Here is a 24772-nt window from a genome sequence, read left to right on the forward strand (position 1 = left end):
TAACCCCCCTTTTTAAGAAGGGAAAAAAGGAAGACCCAGGGAACTACAGGCCGGTCGGTCTCACCTCCATGCCTGGCAAGATCATGGAACAGACCCTCCTGGAGACTATGCTCAGGCACATGGAAAATAAGGAGGTGACTGGTGATGGCCAACATGGCTTCACTAAGGGCAATCGTGCCTGACAAATTTGGTGGCCTTCTCTGATGGGGTTACAGTGTTGGCGGACAAAGGAAGAGTGACAGACATCATCTGCCTGGACTTGTGCAAGGCATTTGACGCTGTCCCGCACGACATCCTTGTCTCTAAATTGGAGAGACATGGATTTGATGGATGGACCACTCGGTGGAGAAGGAATTGGCTGGATGGTTGCACTCAAAGAGTTGTGGTCAATGGCTCAATGTCCAAGTGGAGAACGGTGACGAGTGGTGTTCCTCAGGGGTCGGTACTGGGACAGGCACCGTTTAACATCTTTGTTGGCGACAGGGACAGCGGGATCGAGTGCACCCTCAGCAAGTTTGCCGACGACACCAAGCTGTGTGGTGTGGTCGACACGCTGGAGGGAAGGGATGCCATCCAGCGGGACCTTGACAGGCTTGAGAGCTGGGCCCATGTGAACCACATGAAGTTCAACAAGGCCAAGTGCAAGGTCACGCGCATGGGTCAGCACAATCCCAAGCAGCACGACTATAGGCTGGGCGAGGAATGGATTGAAAGCAGCCCTGAGGAGAAGGACTTGGGGGTGTTGGTTGATGAAAAGCTTAACATGAGCCGGCAATGTGCAATTGCAGCCCAGAAAGACAACCATGTCCTGGGCTGCATCAAAAGACGTGTGACCAGCAGGTCGAGGGAGGTGATTCTGCCTCTCCACTCTGCTCTTGTGAGACCCCACCTGGAGTACTGCATCCAGCTCTGGGGGCCCCAGCACAAGAAAGACATCAAGCTGTTGGAGAGAGTCCAGAGGAAAGCCACAAAGCTGCTCAGAGAGCTGGAGCACCTCTCCTATGAGGACAGGCTGAGAGAGATGGGATTGTTCAGCCTGGAGAAGAGAAAGCTCCAGGGAGATCTAACTGCGGCCTTCCAGTACCTGAAGGAGGCCTACAGGAAAGATGGAGAGGGACTGTTCATCAGGGAGTGTAGTGACAGGACAAGGGGGTAATGGGTTTAAGCTGAAGGAGGGGATTAGATATTAGAAAGAAATTCTTTACTGTGAGGGTGATGAGGCACTGGAACAGGTTGCCCAGAGGGGTTCCGGATGCCCCTTCCCTGGAAGTGTTTAAGGCCAGGTTGGATGGGGCTTTGGGCAACATGCTCTAGTGGAGGGTGTCCCTGCCCATGGCAGGGGGGCTGGAACTAGGTGATCTGTGAGGTCCCTTCCAACCCAAACCATGCTATGATTCTATGAATCCCACCTCAACCTAAGGAAAAATGTTTTCTCTTGTGAGAGTGGTGTCAGGGACCTGGGGTGGGGCTGGAGACCCCAGCTCAGCCTGCTGGCGGCTTATTTGTACCATGCAGAGGTTGTGGACTCTCCATATTTGGAGATGCTCCAAAGTGGATGTGGCCGCCCTGCGCTGGCTGACCCTCCTTTGAGCAGGCCGGGGACAGATGAGATGACGCCCCTTCCAGCCCTGATGATGCTCTGCTTTCAAGGCACAAACATCTCCAGTGATCTGGAAATTTCACACTGCAGGCTCCGTTTTATTCAGCTCCACCTCCTGCCTGCTTCAACGAGCTTTTTGCCCGAGTCTGACCTCATCTTAGCTGTAACTGTAGTCTTCCTTGGCCTACATGCAACACACAAAACAACTGCAGACTCCATCCAGCATCTCCAGGCACAAAGATGGCAACAACCTTCTCAGACACCAAGTCGTGTTGCGAGGTGCGAGGCCGCCAGCGAAGAATGGCTGTAGAGTTAGCCAAGCGAATCTTGATTTCCAACCCCCAGTATGAGACCTGGAACTGCAGAAGAACCATCATGCTCCAGGTTTGGCTGGGCAGCAGTAGAAGCTGCCAGCTGTGCAAGTCCACCTGGCCTGGTCCTCATCTCTTCAAATGGGAGGAGACAGCTAGCTAGGCATTACAACTTTGACAAGCCGCTCTTCACAAATACAGCAAACCACATTTAGCAAGAACAGACTGAAATAACATTCCACCTCCTCTCCGGACAGTCACCCTTCACGTTGGTGAATATTAACCTCCAGGCTCTAAAACCAAAATGGCCTTTGGAAGATACCAAAGGTGTCTTCAAACAGTAAATTGGACCCGTTCTTCACATAATTGAGAACGAGAGCTCTGCCAAGGAACAGTACTGTAAACTCCCAACAAAGGCCAAGGACAGAAGCAGCAGTAAGCTCCGTGGTGATGTGTAAGCAGATGAAATCTGGCTGCTTTGCAGTCCATCCAAAGACTACGCAATACCTGAGCACAGCACTTGCCCTGATGTTGGGGGAATGCAGGGGGAGAGACAGCTCCAGTACAGACAGCACTATACCAGACCAGACTGGCTCCGGCCCTCCCTCCTCCTATCCGCCATCAGGTAGCTGCTAGGCATTATGTAGCTTCTGAACTCCAACGCAAGCATTTCAAAAAGTCTGACTCAGGATCTCTCCTTTAGTTGGTAGCAGGTATCGCAAGGGAACACAATACGTCTGAAGGAATGCGATTCATTTTGTTCCTGGATGTCCTGCACTGGTTCTCCCCAGGGTGCGGGTGTCAGTGCCGGAAGCGCCTGGTGAAAGCACAAGGGTCTTTTCTCCAGGCAGGACACTTTCTTGGCACATCATTGCCCCAGCCACCCTCCATGTTTTGCAGCAGCAACTGAACAGAGCACAGAAATCAAGTTGCAAGGGAATATTTTCTTTTTATGAAAAACCAACCAACCAAACAAAAAAAAACCCCAAAAACCACGCAGAATGGGGAAAAAAAAAAGCACTACAACAAATGCTGTACTGACAGAATACTCTGTTTTCGCACTGGCCTTTCCATTTTTAGCCATGTTATCAGCATGCACTGTGCTGCCTCATGCACGTCTTCTCTAGCCTCACCTTCTTCTGCAGAACCCCTGACGTGATCCCAGCAGCCTTCTAGCCACGTGCTACCTCAACACTCCCTAACAGAGGGGTCAAGCTGCCACAACAGGTCAGTGGAGACTTATTTGTCAGTGCTGCCACTGCTCCGGTCCCATACCGGCTTTCTATTGCACAGTGGTTTGTCAAATGTGTTTAACGTTTGTCAAGAGGCAAAAGCTACAATGAGAAGAGGGACTGTGGTTTGCCTTCTCTCCCATACAGTTTGTTCCTGTCGAGTTAACACTGTTTTCACCAAGTCTGTTGCTCCTTCCCTTCAGCACTGTCCAGGTTAAGACTTTTGAGCCAGTAATGTTGTTAATTTAATCTTCCCATCCATAGAGGCAGTGAGGCAGGTCCCGCAGTCCATGGCTGTGCTCCAGTCCACCGTGACAACAGGAGCTCAGTGTCCTCCCAGGGAAAGGCAGCTCTCCAGAACCTTCTCCTCGCCATTTCACTAAAAGAAGGAAAGCATAAGATTTTAAGGAAGCAAGTTTCTGCAGTGGGGGCAGTGCAGCCACAGGAGAAGCCAAAGCCTGCTACAGACTCCATATCCCTATCAGCGTACATAACTAAGCAGAAAATCAGGAGAGATGTCGAGATGTCTGTAGCACACATGAGGAAGCACGTTTCCAGTCTCATGACAGAAGCACGTGTTCTCAGGCAGCTCAGCTTCTGACATCAGCTGAGCTGCAGTAACTGAACGAGGCAGGCTAAGAACACACACTGATGAGGAGCACATAAGCCTAAACTATAGCTCATGTTAGTGCAGGTGCTCCAAATGCCCCAGATGCAAAGTAAAAATTCCATCTAATCTGCCTTGCAGTGGCTTATACTGATGGGCACTGACTGAAGAGGAGGCAGGCAAAGGGCGTGCAGTCAGTAACTGCTTGTTATGGCGGCACAGAAGTTTAGGCACTTGGAACCATTCAGCCTTACCCTTCATTTCCTTTCAGTACGCAGTCAGAAGAGATAATCAGGCTGAGACTGACATAACATCAGCAAACACACAAGGCAGATTAAAGACGAGCATCAGTCAACAAGCACACATTTTGCATTGAACTGGCATGCATTAATACATTTTAAAAAATTAAAACTTCGTCCTAGGCACTTGGGCACTAAGGAAAACTGCTGCAGCCAAGCTTTAAGAACAAGGAGCGCACATGCTCTAGCTACATACACAGGGCCAAATGCTTACAGAGGGTTCAAACACTTGCTAAACACCACACACTGCTAAAATACACACTGTATGAAACTGAGCAGCAAGTTTCACAGAGCGGGGATGGGTCGGTGCTCCTTGGGAACTTTCAGCGGCTGCTGTCGCAGCCTTGTAACAACAAGAGCTTGTACGAACACGTAAAAGTACGCCCCATCACTTCTCAGACTTACCTTAAAAATTACTCCCCCAGTAGAAGAACACGTCAACATATAGTTGCCCTCAGAGTCAAAAGCAAAAAGCCTTCCTCGTGGGAACTGGACTTGCTTGTAGCCACTGTACCCGGACAGAACAAAAGGACCTGTAGCTTCGCTGGGAAGATCATACTCAGACACCTTCAAGCCACTTTTGTGAATGTTCCACTGAATAAACTAGAATGACAAAGAGAGGTGACAAAAGCCCATAGTTAAATTGACTGTGATGAAAGTAGAGAGGCCACTCGTTGGTTTTAAGCAAAGCGGCTGTTTCTCACAAACAGAAGATGGCATTTTGACTTGTAGGTCAAAGTGGCTATGTTTATAAAACACAGGCTGCCAAGGCTGTAAGCGTGCCTACTATCCAGGTAAACATATGCCCTACTTTCCACAAGCACTGCTGCCTATGTGTCTTTCCACATTGCATGCAGGATCCTGGGGGGAATTCAATTAACTCTCATCAGCCAAGGACCCACACCTTCAGGCAGTCTCCCTCCCCTTCCCTCCGCCCCCCGAGCGGGAAGCCCCGAACCCCCCCCCGCCGTCACCAACCACGTCCGCCGGGGCACCGTTCTCCCGTCGCTCCTGTAGCCAAAAAGAAAGGCCTGTAACGAAGGCCTGCTTATATTATACGTAATAAGAAAACGTAGCCAAGAAGAAAGGCCTGTAATGAAGGCCTACTTGTATTATATGTGATAAGAAACTATTCATTGTTACTTTAGGTAGAAGGCTAACGATTCTTAGACTGAGCACCTGCTACACATCATGAGAAAAAGGAGGAGCTACAAGACACTTCAAGGTCCTTATGTACATACTTTGCAGAAAGGGAGGACATTAATTGCCTCCAGCAACATCCTTATCTTGCTGAGGCATATAGCAAACAATTACCAACACCGAAGTATTGAGAAACTAGGGGAAAGGCAATTTGGGCCAGGGTCCCCACGACCACTGACCCATAAGCCCCCTACCCAAATTACCCCACCTACTCAAAAGATAGAGGCGGAGAAAGGAACTGAGCGTGCGTTCTAGTTTGCGTGCTAGGCAAAGAAATATGAACCAATTATTGTAATGGGGAGTGTACCGCTTTGTAACATTTGTGTATAAATATGACAAGAGAACCAGCGTTAGGTGTGCCTGATTAGAGGAGCTATCCTCCTGACACCCAGCGCTGCAATAAAGGAAATGCCTGCTTCTTCATGCTACATTGGTGTTAAGGAGTTGTCTTTCATTCCCGAATTTCGGTGACATCTCCGAGCCGTGCTCGTCGCTAAGCCGTGAGTGCAGGCGAGCAGCAGAACCACCCCAAACCGCCCCAAAATACCCAAGTAACGACAGAACCCGGTGCTTGACCAGGCGGGGAGGGAGACAAGGAAGCAGCGCGGGCGGGCTCGGGCTCCGGAGGGAGCCCAGCAGCTGGGAGGGGCAGGCAGACGCACCAGGCTGCCGCCCGAGCAGACGCAGCTCCCGCCGCTCACGCAGCACCAAGTGGAGAGGTGGGAGAGGGCCTTGCTGCGTGTTCAACGGTTTGTCAGCAATACCGTGTTTTACTCCAAAGCCTCGCCCGAAGCACAGAGGGACGCATCCTTCAATATTCTGACAAGGGAGCACACACAGCTCCTGAACAGCAGCTGTACAAAGCGCACGTTTTCGGAGACGTTTTCACACCGCTCCCGCCCGGCGGCGCGCTGACGGCGAAAGCAGAGCCTGCTCCTCCCGGGCCGGCGTCACCCCGCCCCACTGTGACGCCCCCTCTGTGACGCCCCCTCTGTCACGCCCCCTCGGTGACGCCCCCTCTGTCACGCCCCCTCTGTCACGCCCCGAGCGCGCTCGCCGCTGCAAGGCCGCCCCCTGCAGGCGCCGGCGCTCAGTGCTGTTGCCGCCGCGGCGGGAGCGACAGCGCTTCTCTGGCTCGGAGCGTTGGAGGCTGCGAGCTGCGGCCGCCGCTCTCGGCTCGGCTCTCGGCTCGGCTCTCGGCTCTTCTCGCCCTCTCCCCGTCCTCTCCCCGACCTCTCCCTCTCCCCGCCCGGGGCTCGGCAGAGCCTGCCAGGCGCTTCCTGCGGCTACTGACCCCGGGGCGGGCTGTGCCCTCCCCTCGTCCCCGCCGCAGCATGCACAGGCTCATCGGGCTCCTCAGGAGCGTGCGGGAGCGCTCGACGTCCGGCAGCGCTTCCGCGCCCGGCGCCGCCGGGGCCTCCGAGCTCCGGGAGAAGGGCCAGGGCGCGCTGCACAGCGCGGCCGCCAGCGGTGACCTGGCCGAACTGCAGCGGCGCTGGTGGTGGTGGCAGAGACTCCGCATCAACAGGCGGGACGCGAAGAAGCAGTAAGGGGCGGGCAGTGCCCGCAGCAAAGCCTCCACCCACCCCCGGCTGGAAGAGCCGGCAAAGCCCAGCACGGTCGCAAGCGCCCTAGGAGCAGGGTCGGCTCCACAGCGCTCGCCCTACCGGAGGCCTGCCCGCGCTGGGACAGGAGGCGGCCGACGCTCCCCTCTGCCCTGCTCTGCCACCCTGGTCCCTGTAGCGAACTTTCTGTGGAGCTCAGCAGGCCTTCGTCCCAGCAGAGACGGCTCCTTTCCTGTTGCCGGACTGAGCGGCTTGCTTGAGCAGGGCATGGATTTGCAGAAAGACACAGCGCAGCCTTCCCATTGCTTTTAGAAACGCCATCCCCTCTGTCTCTGGGACACGTCTGGTGCAGGACTGATTGGGGGAAAACCCGGGGCTTACGCAGACTCCACAGCCTCCGTAGATTTATGTAGCCCCCATAGACTCCGGCTGAGCAAATGCCTCCTGACTCAGTGGATGTGTTGGGGATTTTTCCTAGCCAGCCCCAGGCTTTGGGTGTGCAATTGCTGCCACCAGCTCTGGAACAAGAAAGCTTGCTTTCAGCTTGGTTTTTGTCAGTTGAGGCTTGTGGCCCTATGCGTCAGGTACAACAGCCTGAAACCATGTCTTCAGCTGCCTGTCTGGGTTAACTGAATACGTTTAATTTCTAGGACGCCTCTGCATCTTGCTTGCGCGAATGGCCATGCAGACGTTGTGCGATTTCTAGCAGGAAAGAAGTGCCAGCTAAACCCTCGTGACAGCTTGAAGAAATCGCCGCTGATGAAGGTACACGGGCTATGTTATGCCGCTGTACGTTGGGCTTATCGATTATGCGCTGAGTGATACATACCTTACGTGATTCTTTAGGTAGGCCTGCGTAGAAACAGGTACGCTGTAGTCAGCAGGGAAGGGGCATATGTTGCCTAATCTTTGAAGACGCTCGTACTTTACAGCACTGGGGGGCTGCGGGAGTTCTGACAGAGAGAAACATAGGTGTTGGAAGTTATTCCTCCTTTGTGTCTTATTTCCAGGCAGTAGACCACCAGCACAAAGACTGTGTGACTATTCTGCTGGAGCACGGTGCCAAACCCAACCTCAAAGGTGCTGGCGGCAACACTGCCCTTCACATGGCTGCTGCCATTCCTAGCAAACCTCTAGTGGAGCTGTTACTTGAGCACAATGCCCATATCGATGCTCAGAATGAGGTAAGCTTGGACTTTGGGTAAGGCTCCTCTTCCCAAAACTTGCTTGACTTCCTGTGTTCTTCTAAGGGAGATAATTTCTCCTTTCAGTTGGGGTACACTCCGCTTACTCTTGCGATCACCGAGCGCTGTGAAGAGATGGTTGAGTTCCTTCTCCAAAAAGGAGCTGACGTGCATGCTCGAGATAAGCATGAAAGGTGATGGGTTTGTCAAAAGTGCGCGTGAGACTCCTTAGCGTTGTCCAAGTTGGATTGATGGGAGGCATAGGAATGAGCTTTGAAAAAGAACCAGGAGCTGCCCGGAAGGAGCTCCTTCTGTGTGACTTGTGAAAGCAGACCCGCACTCGGCCGCTCTCTTACTTCAGGGGACAGTTTCCACACTGAGGACTGCCAGAAAGCATTGGCTGTGGTGCCCTGCACGCACGCACCCTGCTCTGGGCAGGTGGTTGGCCTGGAGACCTCCTGAGGTCCTGCCAACCTGAATTCTCCAACGCTTCCATGTGTTCGGCTGTGCTTTCACTCTGCCTGTCGGAGAGGGGAAAATGAATTGTTTGGGGAGCAACGGGGGACTGAAGTAATGGCAATGCAATGTCCACAGAAGCTGATGTCTTGCCTATCATCTCTTGGATGCTTTAGGACCCCTCTTATGATTGCTGTTCTTGCTGGGAATATGAATACAATAAAAAGCCTTCTTCGACATGGTGCTGATCTTTCTCATCAAGACTGTATTGGCAAGCAAGCTACGCACTATGCCAGAGAGTTAACGCTTTACACCAAGTAAGTGTTTTACGTCCTCATTAGAGCAGATGCATTCTCAGAATGACCGTGCTGATGTACGGCCCTTTTTGGTAACATCACTGGGGTTTAATGAGGTGTTGAAGCTGGGCTCAGTGACATCTTCCGATGCATCTCTTTCCGGGTCAAGCGTGGATTTGGATGTTGAAGGGCTACTTCCCCCCAGAGTTCACTCTGACAATTCACTTGTGTGCTGCCAAGCTACATACACACACCTGTGGCGGTATTTTTACCGAATGCATTTCCTTCCTTTATATATATATATCTATCTATCTATATCTCTATATTTCGTTCTGTATATAGTATTGCTGAGCAACTGGAGGAATACATCAGGTGTGAAATGACAGGAGAATGTTCTGCGGGAGGCACAGAAGGCCCAGCAGTACTGGACAGCTTTTGCGCTGGGACAGCTGCTCATTGTCCCTTGGGGGGACCTGCAATGACCAGAGCAGGTAGGATCCTTCTGCCATGGAGGAGGTGATGAGGAAAAATCACTATTGCCTGTAACACAATGATAACCCATTCGTTTGAGAGCAGAGCATGATGGATGGGGAAGAGTAGAGTGAAACAGGCAAAGCAGCATAGCACTTCTTAACTCCTTTGTAGGTGTCTTGCCAGCAGCAGCAGAACAGCAAGAGGAAGAAGTTCACACTCCTTCTGATTCTAAGGTACCTTCTCTGAAAGAGGCAGTGGGGCCCACGCCGCTCGCTTGCTTTTGGGCTTGTCTTCGGGAGGTGTACTTTGGCCCCTTTTGAAAGCCCCGCTCAACAGAGATGCCTAGCACGCTGGCCCCGTTTGCCCTTTTGGTTCTTTCCGTTGCCTGATACCACGTTACGCGCGTTGGCTGAGGCGGGAACTTTGTGCGTGGAAACGGGTCGAGAAGGAGTCTGTGCCAGTTCTCACGTGTGTCTTTTGAATTACCCAGACGGATTCCGAAGCTCCAAACAAAGCGTCAGCCGGCGCGGTGCTTCCAACTGCGGACAGACACGGAGCGTGCGCACAGTCCGTTGCAGGGGAGCGCGGCAATGGTAATTTCCTGGCGGACTAAATGGTTACCTTTGCAAGCTTCTCTGGAGTGAAGCCGATGGGGAAAAGCAGAGTGAAATAAGCACTCCCAGCAGCATCGTGCTTCTTACCTCCTTTGTAGGTGTCTGCCCAGCAGCAGGAGCAGAGGAAGAGGACGACTCTCCTTTTGATTCTGAGGTAGAATCATAGAATCCTCTAGCTTGGAAAAGACTTCCCTTCAGAGCATCGAGTCCAACCGTAAAGCTAACAGGGCCAAGTCCACCCCTAAACGGTGTCCCTAAGCGCCACGCCTACACAGTCTTCTAAATACCTCCCGGCATGGTGTCTCAACCGCTTCCCTGGGCAGCCTGTTCCAGGGCTTGATAAGCCTTTCCGCAAAGAAATTTTTCCTAAGAACCGATCTAGACTTCCCTTGGTGCAAGCTGAGGCCGTTTCCTCTTGTCCTGGCACTTGCTATTTGGGGAAAGAGCCCGACACCCTCCGGGCTACAACCTCCTTTCAGTTTAGTTGTAGAGAGCAATCAGGACTCCCCTCAGCCTCCTTTCCTCCAGGCCAAAAAACCCTAGTTCCCTCAGCTGCTCCTCCTTAGACTTGCTCTCCAGGCCCTTCACCAGCTTCGTTGCTCTTCTTTGGACGCGCTCCAGCAACTCAATGTCTGTCTTGTCGTGAGGGGCCCAAAACTGAACACAGTAGTCAAGGGGTGGACTCAGCAGTGCCCACTACAAAGGGACGATCACGTCCCTAGTCCTGCAGGCCACGCTCTTTCTGATACAAGCCAGGATGCTGTTGGCCTTCTTGGCTGCCTCGGCACAGTGCCGGTCATATTCAGCTGCCTGTCGACCAACACACCCAGGTCCTTTTCCACCGCGCAGCTTTCCAGCCACTCTTCCCCTTCTCTGAAGGAGGCACTGGGGCCCCACGCTGCTCGCTTGCTTTTGGGCTTGTTTCCCTCTATTGCTGCTTCTGCCACGCGCTCGTAACTGGGGCCTTGACGTGCCGGTGCTGCAGGCAGGCTGTTCAGTTAGGACAGGGACAAAAGGAGGTCAGGCTCATGACCTGGGTCTTCTAGCAGCTGGCCTTTCAGCTGAATTTCCAGTAGAAGAATGAGGCAGTAAAGCTTCCCGCGGTTACAATCCTCTGAAATCCTACAAGGCTGGCGCTGTGAGGATTGCTGGCTTTGCACCACACCGCTCTCTCCTGCAGATCCCGTCAGGGTCAAATAGTTGCCCATAGCGCCTACAGTCCAGACGCTTGGCTTCTCCTGCCCAGGTCCTCTCTATCTTGGGCAGGTGTACTTTGGCCCCTTTTGAAAGCCCCGCTCAACAGAGATGCCTAGCACGCTGGCCCCGTTTGCCCTTTTGGTTCTTTCCGTTGCCTGATACCACGTTACGCGCGTTGGCTGAGGCGGGAACTTTGTGCGTGGAAACGGGTCGAGAAGGAGTCTGTGCCAGTTCTCACGTGTGTCTTTTGAATTACCCAGACGGATTCCGAAGCTCCTAACAAAGCGTCGGCCGGCGCGGTGCTTCCAACTGCGGACAGACACGGAGCGTGCGCACAGTCCGTTGCAGGGGAGCGCGGCAATGGTAATTTCCTGGCGGACTAAATGGTTACCTTTGCAAGCTTCTCTGGAGTGAAGCCGATGGGGAAAAGCAGAGTGAAATAAGCACTCCCAGCAGCGTCGTGCTTCTTACCTCCTTTGTAGGTGTCTGCCCAGCAGCAGGAGCAGAGGAAGAGGACGACTCTCCTTTTGATTCTGAGGTAGAATCATAGAATCCTCTAGCTTGGAAAAGACTTCCCTTCAGAGCATCGAGTCCAACCGTAAAGCTAACAGGGCCAAGTCCACCCCTAAACGGTGTCCCTAAGCGCCACGCCTACACAGTCTTCTAAATACCTCCCGGCATGGTGTCTCAACCGCTTCCCTGGGCAGCCTGTTCCAGGGCTTGATAAGCCTTTCCGCAAAGAAATTTTTCCTAAGAACCAATCTAGACTTCCCTTGGTGCAAGCGGAGGCCGTTTCCTCTTGTCCTGGCACTTGCTATTTGGGGAAAGAGACCGACACCCTCCGGGCTACAACCTCCTTTCAGTTTAGTTGTAGAGAGCAATCAGGTCTCCCCTCAGCCTCCTTTCCTCCAGGCCAAAAAACCCTAGTTCCCTCAGCTGCTCCTCCTTAGACTTGCTCTCCAGGCCCTTCACCAGCTTCGTTGCTCTTCTTTGGACGCGCTCCAGCAACTCAATGTCTGTCTTGTCGTGAGGGGCCCAAAACTGAACACAGTAGTCAAGGGGTGGACTCAGCAGTGCCCACTACAAAGGGACGATCACGTCCCTAGTCCTGCAGGCCACGCTCTTTCTGATACAAGCCAGGATGCTGTTGGCCTTCTTGGCTGCCTCGGCACAGTGCCGGTCATATTCAGCTGCCTGTCGACCAACACACCCAGGTCCTTTTCCACCGCGCAGCTTTCCAGCCACTCTTCCCCTTCTCTGAAGGAGGCACTGGGGCCCCACGCTGCTCGCTTGCTTTTGGGCTTGTTTCCCTCTATTGCTGCTTCTGCCACGCGCTCGTAACTGGGGCCTTGACGTGCCGGTGCTGCAGGCAGGCTGTTCAGTTAGGACAGGGACAAAAGGAGGTCAGGCTCATGACCTGGGTCTTCTAGCAGCTGGCCTTTCAGCTGAATTTCCAGTAGAAGAATGAGGCAGTAAAGCTTCCCGCGGTTACAATCCTCTGAAATCCTACAAGGCTGGCGCTGTGAGGATTGCTGGCTTTGCACCACACCGCTCTCTCCTGCAGATCCCGTCAGGGTCAAATAGTTGCCCATAGCGCCTACAGTCCAGACGCTTGGCTTCTCCTGCCCAGGTCCTCTCTATCTTGGGCAGGTGTACTTTGGCCCCTTTTGAAAGCCCCGCTCAACAGAGATGCCTAGCACGCTGGCCCCGTTTGCCCTTTTGGTTCTTTCCGTTGCCTGATACCACGTTACGCGCGTTGGCTGAGGCGGGAACTTTGTGCGTGGAAACGGGTCGAGAAGGAGTCTGTGCCAGTTCTCACGTGTGTCTTTTGAATTACCCAGACGGATTCCGAAGCTCCTAACAAAGCGTCGGCCGGCGCGGTGCTTCCAACTGCGGACAGACACGGAGCGTGCGCACAGTCCGTTGCAGGGGAGCGCGGCAATGGTAATTTCCTGGCGGACTAAATGGTTACCTTTGCAAGCTTCTCTGGAGTGAAGCCGATGGGGAAAAGCAGAGTGAAATAAGCACTCCCAGCAGCGTCGTGCTTCTTACCTCCTTTGTAGGTGTCTGCCCAGCAGCAGGAGCAGAGGAAGAGGACGACTCTCCTTTTGATTCTGAGGTAGAATCATAGAATCCTCTAGCTTGGAAAAGACTTCCCTTCAGAGCATCGAGTCCAACCGTAAAGCTAACAGGGCCAAGTCCACCCCTAAACGGTGTCCCTAAGCGCCACGCCTACACAGTCTTCTAAATACCTCCCGGCATGGTGTCTCAACCGCTTCCCTGGGCAGCCTGTTCCAGGGCTTGATAAGCCTTTCCGCAAAGAAATTTTTCCTAAGAACCAATCTAGACTTCCCTTGGTGCAAGCGGAGGCCGTTTCCTCTTGTCCTGGCACTTGCTATTTGGGGAAAGAGACCGACACCCTCCGGGCTACAACCTCCTTTCAGTTTAGTTGTAGAGAGCAATCAGGTCTCCCCTCAGCCTCCTTTCCTCCAGGCCAAAAAACCCTAGTTCCCTCAGCTGCTCCTCCTTAGACTTGCTCTCCAGGCCCTTCACCAGCTTCGTTGCTCTTCTTTGGACGCGCTCCAGCAACTCAATGTCTGTCTTGTCGTGAGGGGCCCAAAACTGAACACAGTAGTCAAGGGGTGGACTCAGCAGTGCCCACTACAAAGGGACGATCACGTCCCTAGTCCTGCAGGCCACGCTCTTTCTGATACAAGCCAGGATGCTGTTGGCCTTCTTGGCTGCCTCGGCACAGTGCCGGTCATATTCAGCTGCCTGTCGACCAACACACCCAGGTCCTTTTCCACCGCGCAGCTTTCCAGCCACTCTTCCCCTTCTCTGAAGGAGGCACTGGGGCCCCACGCTGCTCGCTTGCTTTTGGGCTTGTTTCCCTCTATTGCTGCTTCTGCCACGCGCTCGTAACTGGGGCCTTGACGTGCCGGTGCTGCAGGCAGGCTGTTCAGTTAGGACAGGGACAAAAGGAGGTCAGGCTCATGACCTGGGTCTTCTAGCAGCTGGCCTTTCAGCTGAATTTCCAGTAGAAGAATGAGGCAGTAAAGCTTCCCGCGGTTACAATCCTCTGAAATCCTACAAGGCTGGCGCTGTGAGGATTGCTGGCTTTGCACCACACCGCTCTCTCCTGCAGATCCCGTCAGGGTCAAATAGTTGCCCATAGCGCCTACAGTCCAGACGCTTGGCTTCTCCTGCCCAGGTCCTCTCTATCTTGGGCAGGTGTACTTTGGCCCCTTTTGAAAGCCCCGCTCAACAGAGATGCCTAGCACGCTGGCCCCGTTTGCCCTTTTGGTTCTTTCCGTTGCCTGATACCACGTTACGCGCGTTGGCTGAGGCGGGAACTTTGTGCGTGGAAACGGGTCGAGAAGGAGTCTGTGCCAGTTCTCACGTGTGTCTTTTGAATTACCCAGACGGATTCCGAAGCTCCTAACAAAGCGTCGGCCGGCGCGGTGCTTCCAACTGCGGACAGACACGGAGCGTGCGCACAGTCCGTTGCAGGGGAGCGCGGCAATGGTAATTTCCTGGCGGACTAAATGGTTACCTTTGCAAGCTTCTCTGGAGTGAAGCCGATGGGGAAAAGCAGAGTGAAATAAGCACTCCCAGCAGCGTCGTGCTTCTTACCTCCTTTGTAGGTGTCTGCCCAGCAGCAGGAGCAGAGGAAGAGGACGACTCTCCTTTTGATTCTGAGGTAGAATCATAGAATCCTCTAGCTTGGAAAAGACTTCCCTTCAGAGCATCGAGTCCAACCGTAAAGCTAACAGGGCCAAGTCCACCCCTAAACGGTGTCCCTAAGCGCCACGCCTACACAGTCTTCTAAATACCTCCCGGCATGGTGTCTCAACCGCTTCCCTGGGCAGCCTGTTCCAGGGCTTGATAAGCCTTTCCGCAAAGAAATTTTTCCTAAGAACCAATCTAGACTTCCCTTGGTGCAAGCGGAGGCCGTTTCCTCTTGTCCTGGCACTTGCTATTTGGGGAAAGAGCCCGACACCCTCCGGGCTACAACCTCCTTTCAGTTTAGTTGTAGAGAGCAATCAGGTCTCCCCTCAGCCTCCTTTCCTCCAGGCCAAAAAACCCTAGTTCCCTCAGCTGCTCCTCCTTAGACTTGCTCTCCAGGCCCTTCACCAGCTTCGTTGCTCTTCTTTGGACGCGCTCCAGCAACTCAATGTCTGTCTTGTCGTGAGGGGCCCAAAACTGAACACAGTAGTCAAGGGGTGGACTCAGCAGTGCCCACTACAAAGGGACGATCACGTCCCTAGTCCTGCAGGCCACGCTCTTTCTGATACAAGCCAGGATGCTGTTGGCCTTCTTGGCTGCCTCGGCACAGTGCCGGTCATATTCAGCTGCCTGTCGACCAACACACCCAGGTCCTTTTCCACCGCGCAGCTTTCCAGCCACTCTTCCCCTTCTCTGAAGGAGGCACTGGGGCCCCACGCTGCTCGCTTGCTTTTGGGCTTGTTTCCCTCTATTGCTGCTTCTGCCACGCGCTCGTAACTGGGGCCTTGACGTGCCGGTGCTGCAGGCAGGCTGTTCAGTTAGGACAGGGACAAAAGGAGGTCAGGCTCATGACCTGGGTCTTCTAGCAGCTGGCCTTTCAGCTGAATTTCCAGTAGAAGAATGAGGCAGTAAAGCTTCCCGCGGTTACAATCCTCTGAAATCCTACAAGGCTGGCGCTGTGAGGATTGCTGGCTTTGCACCACACCGCTCTCTCCTGCAGATCCCGTCAGGGTCAAATAGTTGCCCATAGCGCCTACAGTCCAGACGCTTGGCTTCTCCTGCCCAGGTCCTCTCTATCTTGGGCAGGTGTACTTTGGCCCCTTTTGAAAGCCCCGCTCAACAGAGATGCCTAGCACGCTGGCCCCGTTTGCCCTTTTGGTTCTTTCCGTTGCCTGATACCACGTTACGCGCGTTGGCTGAGGCGGGAACTTTGTGCGTGGAAACGGGTCGAGAAGGAGTCTGTGCCAGTTCTCACGTGTGTCTTTTGAATTACCCAGACGGATTCCGAAGCTCCTAACAAAGCGTCGGCCGGCGCGGTGCTTCCAACTGCGGACAGACACGGAGCGTGCGCACAGTCCGTTGCAGGGGAGCGCGGCAATGGTAATTTCCTGGCGGACTAAATGGTTACCTTTGCAAGCTTCTCTGGAGTGAAGCCGATGGGGAAAAGCAGAGTGAAATAAGCACTCCCAGCAGCGTCGTGCTTCTTACCTCCTTTGTAGGTGTCTGCCCAGCAGCAGGAGCAGAGGAAGAGGACGACTCTCCTTTTGATTCTGAGGTAGAATCATAGAATCCTCTAGCTTGGAAAAGACTTCCCTTCAGAGCATCGAGTCCAACCGTAAAGCTAACAGGGCCAAGTCCACCCCTAAACGGTGTCCCTAAGCGCCACGCCTACACAGTCTTCTAAATACCTCCCGGCATGGTGTCTCAACCGCTTCCCTGGGCAGCCTGTTCCAGGGCTTGATAAGCCTTTCCGCAAAGAAATTTTTCCTAAGAACCAATCTAGACTTCCCTTGGTGCAAGCGGAGGCCGTTTCCTCTTGTCCTGGCACTTGCTATTTGGGGAAAGAGACCGACACCCTCCGGGCTACAACCTCCTTTCAGTTTAGTTGTAGAGAGCAATCAGGTCTCCCCTCAGCCTCCTTTCCTCCAGGCCAAAAAACCCTAGTTCCCTCAGCTGCTCCTCCTTAGACTTGCTCTCCAGGCCCTTCACCAGCTTCGTTGCTCTTCTTTGGACGCGCTCCAGCAACTCAATGTCTGTCTTGTCGTGAGGGGCCCAAAACTGAACACAGTAGTCAAGGGGTGGACTCAGCAGTGCCCACTACAAAGGGACGATCACGTCCCTAGTCCTGCAGGCCACGCTCTTTCTGATACAAGCCAGGATGCTGTTGGCCTTCTTGGCTGCCTCGGCACAGTGCCGGTCATATTCAGCTGCCTGTCGACCAACACACCCAGGTCCTTTTCCACCGCGCAGCTTTCCAGCCACTCTTCCCCTTCTCTGAAGGAGGCACTGGGGCCCCACGCTGCTCGCTTGCTTTTGGGCTTGTTTCCCTCTATTGCTGCTTCTGCCACGCGCTCGTAACTGGGGCCTTGACGTGCCGGTGCTGCAGGCAGGCTGTTCAGTTAGGACAGGGACAAAAGGAGGTCAGGCTCATGACCTGGGTCTTCTAGCAGCTGGCCTTTCAGCTGAATTTCCAGTAGAAGAATGAGGCAGTAAAGCTTCCCGCGGTTACAATCCTCTGAAATCCTACAAGGCTGGCGCTGTGAGGATTGCTGGCTTTGCACCACACCGCTCTCTCCTGCAGATCCCGTCAGGGTCAAATAGTTGCCCATAGCGCCTACAGTCCAGACGCTTGGCTTCTCCTGCCCAGGTCCTCTCTATCTTGGGCAGGTGTACTTTGGCCCCTTTTGAAAGCCCCGCTCAACAGAGATGCCTAGCACGCTGGCCCCGTTTGCCCTTTTGGTTCTTTCCGTTGCCTGATACCACGTTACGCGCGTTGGCTGAGGCGGGAACTTTGTGCGTGGAAACGGGTCGAGAAGGAGTCTGTGCCAGTTCTCACGTGTGTCTTTTGAATTACCCAGACGGATTCCGAAGCTCCTAACAAAGCGTCGGCCGGCGCGGTGCTTCCAACTGCGGACAGACACGGAGCGTGCGCACAGTCCGTTGCAGGGGAGCGCGGCAATGGTAATTTCCTGGCGGACTAAATGGTTACCTTTGCAAGCTTCTCTGGAGTGAAGCCGATGGGGAAAAGCAGAGTGAAATAAGCACTCCCAGCAGCGTCGTGCTTCTTACCTCCTTTGTAGGTGTCTGCCCAGCAGTAGGAGCAGAAGACGAGGAGGATGATGACTCCTGGTTTGATTCTGAGGTACCTTCTCTTCCAGCTGTCGTGCAGAAGTCATGCTTCTGTGGCCCCTGTGCTGAAATGCAGTGTGGTGCTGCAGTGTTGCTAGGCATTCCTTTCCCCACTGTCTGTCTGTGTTCTCGCTCACTCAGATTTCTTCACTGGAGAGTGAAAAGCTTCAGCTAAAGCAGGATGCTTCAGCTCAAGTGGATTGTCAAAGCGATAGACAGGTGACTCTATCTATCAGAGGTTGATGCTGATACCTGAAAATAGAGCTTGTCATTGTACAGAGAGCTGTTCTTGCTACCGAGTTAATTTTGGAGTGCTGCTGAGAGGAGGTTATGGAATCTTGACCTGAAGTGTATTTTGGGCCTCATTTCCTTCCCCGTGTGAAGCAGAAGGTCTGCATAAAGAGGGAGGACAGTAGGTTGGAAAAAGGCACGTGCGCAGACTCTCAGCCTATATTCCAAGGAGAATACTAAGCCTTTTCTGTGCCTTAGGAAAGAGAAAGCCTCATGAAGAGCTGACAATGATTTAGATGTGCTCAGCTGAGAAAGATGTCTGCAGATGCCTTCTGGTGGTGGCCAAAATCTCTTCTCTTTGAATTCACTGAGGCATAGAAGCATAGAATGGCTTGGGTCGAAAGGTCCTTTAAAGATCATGTAGTCCAAGCCCTTGCGGTGGGCAGGGATATCTTCCGCTAGATCAGATTGCTCAAAGCCTTGTCCAGGCTGCCTTGGCACGCTTCCGGGGATGGGGCATCCACAACTTTTCTGGGCAACCTGGTCCAGTGTCCCACCACCCTCGTTGCAAAAAATTTCTTCCTTATGTCCAATCTAAATCTACCCCCTTTTAGTTTAAAACCGTTGCCCCTCATCCTGTCACTATGGGCCTTGGTAAAAAGTCTCTCTCCATCGTTCTATGTGGAAAGGCTGCAATAAGGTGTCCCCAGAGCCTGCTCTTCCCCAGGCTGAACAACCCCAGCTCTCTCAGCCTTTCTTCACGGGAGAGGTGTTCCAGCTCTCTGATCATTTTCGTGCCCCTCCTCTGGACCCGCTCTAACAGCTCCATGTCTTCCTTGTGCTGGGGACCCCAGAGCTGGACACAGTACTCCGGGTGGGGTCTCACAAGGGCAGAGTAGGAGGAGAGAATCACCTCCCTCGACCTGCTGGCCACCCTGAAGACCAATCTAATGATACAATCGCATGAGTAAAAGCATATCTCACGTTGTCATCTCCTTACTGATCTCTCCATGCTCATGGAACACCGTTTCTTTAGAGATGGGTCAGGCAGCTGCAGGAGGAGCTCGCCAACGCTCTCAGAAAGAACTCCCTGGCAGAAGCGTCACTGGCAGCTAAGAAGCGCTACAGCAGGGACCTGCAGGAACAGCGGCTGCAGTTGCAGAAGGAACTGGACAGGTCTACAGCTAAGGTACGGAGGAAGCCTGTCTCTTGGCAGGGGCCCAGGCCTTTTTCGTAGCAAATCCGAGTCGGGAACTGATCCTTTCCTGGGGGTTTTGTGTAACCCAGGGTGGCTCCATGCGTGGCTAGCTGCGATGAGGGTGGGAGGGAACAGCACTGCTGCCTTTGATGCCCGCCTGCTTGCACTGCTTGAAGTAACAGTGGAAGTTTGCGCTAAGGCGGTCTTGGTGCACTAGGCAGCTTTGCAACAGGAGTAGCTTGAGTGACATGTAAGCGACTCGCCTTGTTTTATAAGCCTGGCGCCTACAATCAAAAAGGTCACTAACTGTGAAGTCACTTGGTCCTTAATTGGGGAAGGGTGCGTGCATTCCTTCCAAAAAGCTGCTTCTCAAGTGTCACGGGGAAGGTGAATTTGCTTCTTTCTCTGAGGGTGTGCTGGTAGAGAAAGAGTAGGCATAGTGGAGTGTTGCGCTGGTGCTTTTTTGTATTCCCTCGTCACGTCATCATTGTTACGGAGTTGCAAAGTCACTGTAGGAGCAGGAGCTTCTAACCGTGTTGCAGCAGCCAACAAGTGGCTACAAAGAGTGTTGGGAGTCCTTGAGAGAGGAGGAGGAGGAAGAGTGTTGTGGCAGCGTTTAGGAAATGCTGTAGGAAATCAATGCAGACATAGGAGAGGGGCCAGTATAAAAGACAAAGAAGTAACACACATTTCGAGAGTCAAGGTGAGAGTCAAAGCAGTCCACTCCTTTTTATCAAACCTAAGCTGACTCCGGGGATTCTTGTTGTGGTTTGACAGCTGCAGGAACTGAGAGAACGGCATATCCGGACTGAGTGTTATGTCTGGTTCCTGAAGAAGGCCATAAAGAATAAGAAGAGGGAACTAACCACCTCCAGGAACCTGCAGGGCCTTCTGGCCGCCTCTTCCGCAACTGCGGCTATCCCAGAGCTGGAAGAACGCATGCAAAGGTAAGCAAGTAACACAGTGCAGCAAGGCCTCGCTTTCTGTGATGGTGTGAAAATAGGACTGTCTGTTTTGCACGCCACTGAGACAATAGTATATGATTTTCAACCACGCTTTTGGTTTAGATGAGGTTCTTTCACACGCTTCTTTGGGGATTTGTGCTCCTGTGGATTTCGGGGGTAACGCCTGTACTTCTTTTTCAGGCTCCAAGTTGGAAAGGCCAGGCTGGAAGCCACAGCCCAGCAACAAGCCAAGACCATCGAAGCCCTTCAGAAAGATCTGCAAGCCTCTGCCACAGTAAGGCAGTCAGAGCCTTCCCTTTTCATGAGCTACAGAGCCCAGTTCCACTCTTAAGATGAGGTTTTCCCGGACAGCCCAGGAGAGATCAGTTCCTCTGTTCTACTGACTATAGGCTGCTCTGAAAGTCCTGCTGGCCCATTCCCCAGCTTTCTGGCTTTGGGAGTTGTCCCATGAGACTGTAGCAAGTCCTACTTAACGCCGTCTTTGTCAAGGAGTTGACGCTAATGCACTGGCTGCAGTATTTGCTGCTTTCGACCAGCTGCGAGGTTGAGACCGCAGGCAGCACTTAAGACAGTCGTGCAGTAGAGGGATTTGGTAGCTTTGCTTGCGGACTTTCCTTGGGCTCTTTTGGTGGTGCAGAGCGCTTCATCCTGGAGGCCTGACTGGCATCGTCAGACTGTGACAGGAATTCTTCACTTGCCTGGACTCTGGTCACCTTCCTGTTTTAGTGACTCTGGATTCGTTGGCCAGAGGGTGTGGGTCCATAATGCAACGAGAAGACCTCCAGAGAAGAAAATCCGCAACTAATAAGGGAATGACACCTCCATAGGCAGTATTTTGTGTGCTGTGCTTGGGTGGCGTTGCAGGGCAGGCAACTGTGGCGTTGCACTGATGCTGGCAAGAGAAGAAGAAAGGCCCCGAGGTGTGACCTTCAGTCGGGAAAGTCCTAGCATGAGTTCTTTTCTCTTCTTTTAACGCTGCTGTAGGCTCGTAATGGCCCGGAGAACTTGATACCTGGCTTTCAGACAAAACGGACTGCAAAGGAACACCAACGTCAGCAGGTATATGAACGGCTTCTGGGAATGACTGGTTTTAGTCTTGCAATTTCTTGTGGGCAGGTAATCTATGAAAAGATGGGGTGGGCTGTGGAGAACCCCCCAGGGTTTTGGGCAGGGCACCCTCAGGGGAAAGGTCTATACGCCGCCTCATTCCCCTGGTGCTACTGGATTTTGAATCTGCTTGGTGGACAATATGCGGGCTCTTGCAGTCGTTAGCCCCATTCCTTTGATGGGTAGGCTCTGTCCTGTGGACAGGAGAGAGATCTGTGGTTGAGAGCTGCAAGAGGAGACTGCACTTGGGAGGTCCGTGTTATCTTCCTCGTGGAGAACGCTGTCTGCACGTTCTGCATATGGATCCTGTTCCAGCACTCCGTGTGTGACGTATCTTTCCTATTTTGAAAGTGTGGGAGTGAAAGCAAGGAAGTGAAGCAGCTGGTCGAGATGAAACGCCGATCAGAAGCGCTTCTGGAGGAAATGTGGCGGAGAAACAGTGCGCTGAAGGAAGAACGTACCAGGCATGGCTTTTTAGTGCTTTAAAGAAGTATCATGTTGAGTGGAAGTCAAGCTTTACTGAAATCTCATGTAAAGGCACGTACATAACCGTCTGTGAGCAAATTCAAGCCTCGCGTTCAATCTTGCAAAGTGCTTCTGTGCCTGAGCCTATGGTTTGAAAAAGCTGCAAAAGGCCTTGCAAAATCAGGCGGCCTGCAGTTCTCCTGGGAGGGAAGGAAGTCTTTTCTTCCTCTGTTCAGGTAAACTTTGGGCCTTCCAAGTGATGACTGGCACTGCAGTGCTGGCTGTCCTCAGCAATTCCTGGCCTGCAATTCAAGCACACTACAGATGAAGCAAGCCATGGCTGTGCTGCTTACGTAAGAGTACGTGAAAAAGGCCAACTGTTGCTTTGCTTCACGCTTTCCTCACTGATTTGCTGTGCAGGTTGAAGATGCTTCTGGAGGGAGCTCGGGCAAAGGTAAAGGCATATGCAGAGAAGGAGAGAGAGAAAGAGTCCCAGCTCAGTTTCCAGGGAGAGATGAATAACAGCTGTTCGGAGGTGGCCAGCCAAGTTGGTAAACTAAGAAGAAAGGTGAGCTCTGCTTTGCTCAGTGGATTTGAGGTGATGACTTTTTTCTGCTGGAACCAGTATGATTCTTTTCCTACGGTTTTTTTCCATGTTGCTAATTTCCTGTTGGCTGTAGCCGGTCACCATACATCAAGATTTTCATACGAAAAAGCAGGTGACAAATGCAGTCTCGATGGCCCCCCCACCTTACGGATTCCCACAGATGTGAGTAACTTTAGAGCTCTCTCTTTGAGTTCCTTCTCTTTTGCTGCCTACAAGTTGGTGACATTATTTCTCAACAGCTGGAGATGCAGTCGAAAAACCACAGGCAGTGGATGAGAAAAAAGCAGGACCTGTGAGAAAAGCTGTCCGCATTGCGTGGGACTGCCATGGTAGGTCAGAGCCAAACAGAGCAGTCTAAAAGAGATGGGAGAAAGAACTGCACAAGAAAATAACACAAGAACTGCAACAAGTGGATCCATATCTCCATGTAATGCCATTTTCCACATGTGTCTGTAGCCCATAGGCTACAACTTTGTTGTTGACATGTTTGAGTCTTTGGTTTTCGGTATCTGGATCTGTGCGCTAGTGCTGTATTTCCAGGATCCACTTTCCAGTGGCACCTTTGGCCCAGCCTGCTGTAAAACTAACACGCAGCCTTTGCTTTTCCTGCCCTTCGCCAGTCACAGCTGAACCTCCGATGTAGTTAGCGCTGAGATGATGCTGGAGCAGCGGAAGTGCCAGGAAACAGAGTGCTCACAGGGAGATGAGTGAAGCCTGGAAACCTTTGCCTTCCACCTCTTGCAGCGACTACCCTGCATCTAATTCCAAGTGTTCTGTTGCAGCTTGGTATTTAATAAACTCTGTCATCTAGCACGTGTCTTAGTTTTGCTGCACAATTGGAGTGCTTCGGACCTAGTGGGTTTGGATGAGGAGAGTCCGATTTTTGAAGGCTCACTCAGGCTCTCTTCCTATGCTGGCAGTTAGCACATCTCTCTCTGCCCTCGCTCTGAATGAAAATCAGTCCTGCAGACATCTCCAAGAGGCAGCACGCATCCGCGTCCTTTTCCTCGGGGGAGGCTTGAACCACAATTGTGCTCAGATCAGGCACTAGTGCTACTACTACTAATCAGTTACCAGGCTCTTCCTGCCTTTTTAGAGCACTCCTCCTGGTGGTCTGGGCAGAAGGTGGTGGGCGAGCTTCCGGTAGCCACGGAAGCTTTGCAGATCCCGTGGGGATCTGATGGATTTGTAGCCCGCTGAGGGGAAAGGCATGAAGAAGTGGGCACGAACTGGAACAGGGGAATCCCTCCTGCCAGTGGAGGGCAGCACCGTTGGGAGGAACAGGCGGGCACAGGCCATAAACACGTGGCTCCGTGGCTGGTGTCAACGCCACAACTTTGGGTTCTTTGACAGTGGGACGGCCTACACGGCACCAGCCTTAATGAACTCTGATGGGATTCACCTCTCTCAAAGTGAAAGAGAATCTTTGCCCAGGAACTAGCGGGGCTCATCGACAGAGCTTTAAACTAGGCCCGAAGCGGGAGGGGGATAACATCAGGCTTGCCTGCAACACGCTGTGGGACGACGTGCCCAGGTTGGAGGGATGGGGTGCTGGTGAGGGCCCTCGGCCTACTGCTCAGAGACGTGCTGGACACACTGCAGCACACTCGAAGCCTGGGGATTGATGAGCAGGGACTCAGAGAAACACTGGAGAATACATCACAACAATCCCAGCCACTCCAGCCAGTAAGTCAGCTTCACTGGGGGCACAACTGAAATGCCTCTACGCGAACGCACGGAGCACGGGGAATAAACAAGAGGAGTTGGAGATGCGTGCGCGCCTGCAAGGCCGTGACCTTATTGGCATTACAGAGACGCGGTGGGATAGCTCCTATGACTGGAGTGTTGGGATGGAAGGGTACAGGCACTTTAGGAAGGACAGGCAGGGCAGGCGAGGAGGGGGCATTGCCCTCTACTTCAATGACCAGCTGGAGTGCGCGGAGCTCCACCTGGGGATGGATGAGGAGCTGACCAAGAGCCTATGGGTCAGGATTAAAGGGAGCACTAGGGCAGGGGACATCATAGCGGGGGTCTGCTACAGCCCACCTGGCCAGGGTGACAGAGGAGGCCACAAGGAGAGGTGCCATGCTGGACCTCGTTCTCACCAACAAGGAGGGCCTGGTAGGGGATGTGAAGCTCAAGGGCAGCCTTGGCTGCAGCGACCATGAAATGGTGGAGTTCAAGATCCTCAGGGCAGCAAGGAGGGTGCACAGCAAGCTCACTACCCTGGCCTTCAGGTGAGCAACTTTGGCCTCTTCAGGATCTGCTTGGTAGAATACCATGGGACAAAGTCCTGGAGGGAAGAGGGG

General features: G+C 53.1%; 1 protein-coding gene across 1 annotated transcript; it reads left to right on the forward strand.

Annotated features, from left to right (window-relative positions):
* Positions 1-6364: 6364 nt before the first annotated feature.
* LOC129200321 (ankyrin repeat domain-containing protein 20B-like) lies at positions 6365-22603 on the forward strand. The gene is made up of 15 exons (XM_054811648.1): positions 6365-6795; positions 7465-7579; positions 7825-7998; positions 8086-8192; positions 8631-8771; positions 9093-9241; positions 9396-9457; positions 9715-9740; positions 17816-17903; positions 18032-18109; positions 19158-19310; positions 20097-20266; positions 20465-21343; positions 21743-22424; positions 22537-22603. Exons 1-13 carry the CDS (start codon positions 6584-6586, stop codon positions 20613-20615), a joined length of 1626 nt encoding a protein of 541 aa, XP_054667623.1. The 5' UTR covers positions 6365-6583; the 3' UTR covers positions 20616-21343; positions 21743-22424; positions 22537-22603.
* Positions 22604-24772: the final 2169 nt, after the last annotated feature.

Source organism: Grus americana, unplaced genomic scaffold (genome assembly GCF_028858705.1).
Source record: "Grus americana isolate bGruAme1 unplaced genomic scaffold, bGruAme1.mat H_5, whole genome shotgun sequence".
Classification (NCBI taxonomy): domain Eukaryota; kingdom Metazoa; phylum Chordata; class Aves; order Gruiformes; family Gruidae; genus Grus; species Grus americana.

Coding starts and splice junctions, on each gene's coding strand:
- LOC129200321 (XM_054811648.1), top strand. CDS start 6,584: ATGCACAGGCTCATCGGGCTCCTCAGGAGCGTGCGGGAGCGCTCGACG. Junction 7,580..7,824: donor AGAAATCGCCGCTGATGAAG/GTACACGGGCTA, acceptor TCTTATTTCCAG/GCAGTAGACCACCAGCACAA. Junction 9,458..9,714: donor ACACTCCTTCTGATTCTAAG/GTACCTTCTCTG, acceptor TGAATTACCCAG/ACGGATTCCGAAGCTCCAAA.